The following is a 3473-nucleotide window of genomic DNA, read 5'->3' on the forward strand; positions in this document are numbered from 1 at the left end:
ATAGATATTACCTAGCATACACATATAGATATTACCTAGCATACACATATAGATATTACCTAGCATACACATATAGATATTACCTAGCATACACAAGGCCTTAGGTTTGATCCCAGCACCACATATAAACTGGGAATGGTGGTACACACCATAATCCAGAACTCAGGAGGTGGAGGCCAGACAATCAAGAGTTCATGGCTAAACTTAGTTATATAGAGTTTCCAGTCAAGGCTAGCCTGGGCTACATAATTTTAAGAAAAACAGGGGTGGAGAACTACAAGGCCACTGAGGAAGACATTAACAAAAAAAAAAAAAAGTTGAGGAATTCTGATGTAAACTCTTAGCCTTACCTTCTCTGGCTCAAAACTAGAGGAAGGGAGAAGCCAGGAGACCCTGGTCCAGAAAACTGTCAAAGACCCCCAAATCTGATCCCCCATCAGCTACCTCCGGTCTTTTTCTCACTGTTCCCCCAACACACATACTGATGCACAAAAGCCCTTTATATCACTCACCCTGAGCCCCCAAAGTAGACATTTCCCCTTGACACCCCACCTCCTAGAACTGGAAAGAGCTGGAGTCTTCTGACTCTATGCTCTAGTACTCAGAAAAGAGCCCAGAATCACCCTGGAATATGCCAAGCAGGGCAGTAAATGCCTGTATCCCCAACACTCAGGAGAAAGAGGCAAGATCACAAGTTCAAGGCCAGCCTGCTCTACACAACAAGTACCAGGCTGGAATAACTCAGAAACTCCCAGAAAAACTTAGGAGGGAGTTCAGCTGCAGGAGATCCCAAGGAGTGGGGGACCACTGATAGGAGGTGTGCTTTATTGCAGTACGGTTGTGGTCAAAGATAAGCTCTACTTATAAGTGCTCTAGAGGCACAGAGCCACTTGTGTTTGCAGAAGCTGCATTCTTGCATGATGCAGTTACCTTCTGGTCTCTTGCTGTAAAATTCTCCAGTCTCTGAGGATCCTGTGGTATGCTGGGGTGAATTAAGCCCAGGTATACAATGCCACCTAGGTAGGCGCCCAGAAGGGGTGCCACCACCGGCACCCACCACCAGTTGTTTCCGGCTCTGCAGACAAAAAGAAGGAGGCCTGCTAAGGATACCTATGCCCGGGATGCCTCTTGTATCCAGCTCAGACCAACATAGGGAGACCATCTACCCTAAGGGACTCTTGTCCCTAGCCTCATCGGGGGACACAGTTGACGGTTCAATATCAGGATCTACAACTGAAGATCTTTGGGGCCTCTCCTCCTCCCAGACCACCTGGAAACTTCATAAGACTTCTGTGCACCCCAACAGTTCACTCCTCTGCATGCAGGGACCCCCCCAAAAGCTGACGGGAATGGGGTCCGGCAGGGGTTGTACCTGAACACTTGTTTGCCCCAGCCAGCAATGAAAGTGAACAACCGGGGAGGCAGGTCACGGGATGGGTTGATTGCATATCCGGAGTTCATGCCTAGCGACACCCCAAGGACGGTAACAAGGATGCCTATCACGAGGGGCTCGGTCCCTTGAAGTGCTGGACTGTTCTTCTTGTCCGTGATGGCGAAGAGACACAGCTGCAGCATCCCAGTCACGAATGCCTGGGGAATAAATGCCAGAGCAGCCCACTGGGGACAAGTCCCAGGCACTCAGCAGGACCCCAGATCTGCAGTGGCAGAGACGTGCAGAATTCTTCTGCTCTCTTTCTCATGCGGGACTTGAGGTGGGAATTCCCTGGCCACTGACCTCATCCAGGAAGCCCCGCCACAGTGTCATGTATTCAGGAAGATAGGTGGCAAAAATGTTTGCAGTGGCCTTGGAACCTGTCACCAACAGGTCTCCGCCTGCAAAGTGGTTAATGGCACCTGTGGAGACAAAGATTGAGCTAATCCCCACTGGGGTCCCCAAAGGAGGTTGTAACATATGCTGGGAATAGTTCAAGGGCTTTACTCTGCTAGGGTTGGGGATGGGGTGGGGGGGATTGGTTGGTTGCTTGCTTGCTTTTTTTTTTTTTTTCTTTTTCTTCCAGAACAGGATACCAAGATGGAATCCAGCCATGCTTCAGTAAAAGAGGCTGGAGGTAGACAATCCAGGAAGACTGCTCACCATAGAAAATTAAGTAGGTGGTAGCTGCAGCTGAGAAGGAGCCCAGGAACTGACCCAGCACATATACAGGGAACTTCTTCCAGGACATTCGGCCTAGTGCACAATTGGTGAAAGTCACCGCCGCGTTCATGTGGGCCCCTGTAGGTGCAGTGAGGGATAAAAGTAAAGAAACAAGTAACAGAATGACAGCAATGTCAACCGTGAATAGGAGTTTATGGGATGTTCTCTGCGAAAAGACCACACACAGCGTTTCCATCTCCCTTTCTACCATATGACAAGTGCGGGAAGAGAAGCTTAATCTTTTGCCGAAGATAACCCAGCTAGTAAAGATGATGAGTCAAAGGGTCCATGAAGAATCTGGGAAGACATGGGCAGAGGCCAGGGTGTCACCAAGGTCCTCCTCCCTCTTGAGTCACCTAAAGGTGACTCTCTAGTTGTGCCAGGGAAGGGGCTGAAGGAGGCAGAAACAACCTCAGGGAAGATGTGGCCTTGCCAGTAAGGCCAATATGGGCTCACTCACCAGAGATGCCGCCTGCTACATGGACTCCCATGGTCACTCCGAAGCCAAAACCCAAGTTGACACCGAGATAGCTGCCAGAGTTTTCTCCTAGAACCATGTGAGCCACGGAACCAAGGCCAAACACCTACGAGGGAGGACTTCTAAGGGAGTGGCCTGCCCAGCATCCTCTACCACCCCGCCCCCGTGCTCACATCCCTGGGCCTCCCAAGGCCACACATAAAGACCCTGCCTTGCCTTCTCTCTATATATATAAACTGTTCTCCTGGACCCCCTAGTGAGGCCTCTCAGATCAGAGTCAGGGAGAGCCGCGTGACAGCGATAAGAAGGATCCAGGTAGAGGATTGCACACCCCGAGGCTAGAGTTTTGACAGTCCAAAGCCACCTGAAGTGAGGAGTGGGAGCAGGGCTTCAAGGGAGGGACAGATGCTGTGAACCCCCAACCCCCGGCAGGCATCGCGCACTACGGGCTTACCTAAGGAGGTTCTAAAAGTCCAAGTGAAAGAATCATTATTTGCCCTATTCCACAGATGGGCTACCTGAAGCTTAGAAAAAAACATAATGACCTATTCAAGGTCACATGACATGAGACATGCTAAGCCATCTATGTCTGTCCTTGCCAACAGGAATGTCCTTTGTGTTCTTAGGAAGGCTAACCCTCTGCCTGGAACAACTGGTCCTATATCATAAAACATTTAAGGGACCAGAGAGATGGCTCAACAGGAGAAGGTGTTCCCCACTGAGCCAGACCACCTGAGTCTGATCCCAGAACCTACATAATGGAAGGAGAAAGCCAACTTCAAAAAGTCATCTTCTGCCAGGCAGTGGTGGCGCATGCCTTTAATCCCAGCACTCGGGAGG

At 50.2% G+C, this 3473-nt stretch overlaps 1 protein-coding gene across 2 annotated transcripts in view; it reads right to left on the reverse strand.

The window, feature by feature from the left end:
- Nucleotides 1–103: 103 nt before the first annotated feature.
- Aqp7 (aquaporin 7) overlaps nucleotides 104–3473 on the reverse strand; it is a 14141-nt gene continuing 10771 nt past the window's right edge. For both annotated transcript variants that reach the window (XM_021160915.2, XM_021160914.2), the window contains 5 exons: nucleotides 2616–2739; nucleotides 2096–2233; nucleotides 1736–1854; nucleotides 1373–1590; nucleotides 104–1075 (listed from right to left, as the gene is read on the reverse strand). In XM_021160915.2, the coding sequence (XP_021016574.1) occupies nucleotides 862–1075; nucleotides 1373–1590; nucleotides 1736–1854; nucleotides 2096–2233; nucleotides 2616–2739 (813 nt within the window). In that variant the 3' untranslated portion in view covers nucleotides 104–861. The remainder of the gene's footprint in view (nucleotides 1076–1372; nucleotides 1591–1735; nucleotides 1855–2095; nucleotides 2234–2615; nucleotides 2740–3473) is intronic.

This window comes from Mus caroli, chromosome 4 (assembly GCF_900094665.2).
Source record: "Mus caroli chromosome 4, CAROLI_EIJ_v1.1, whole genome shotgun sequence".
NCBI classification, from domain to species: Eukaryota; Metazoa; Chordata; class Mammalia; order Rodentia; family Muridae; genus Mus; species Mus caroli.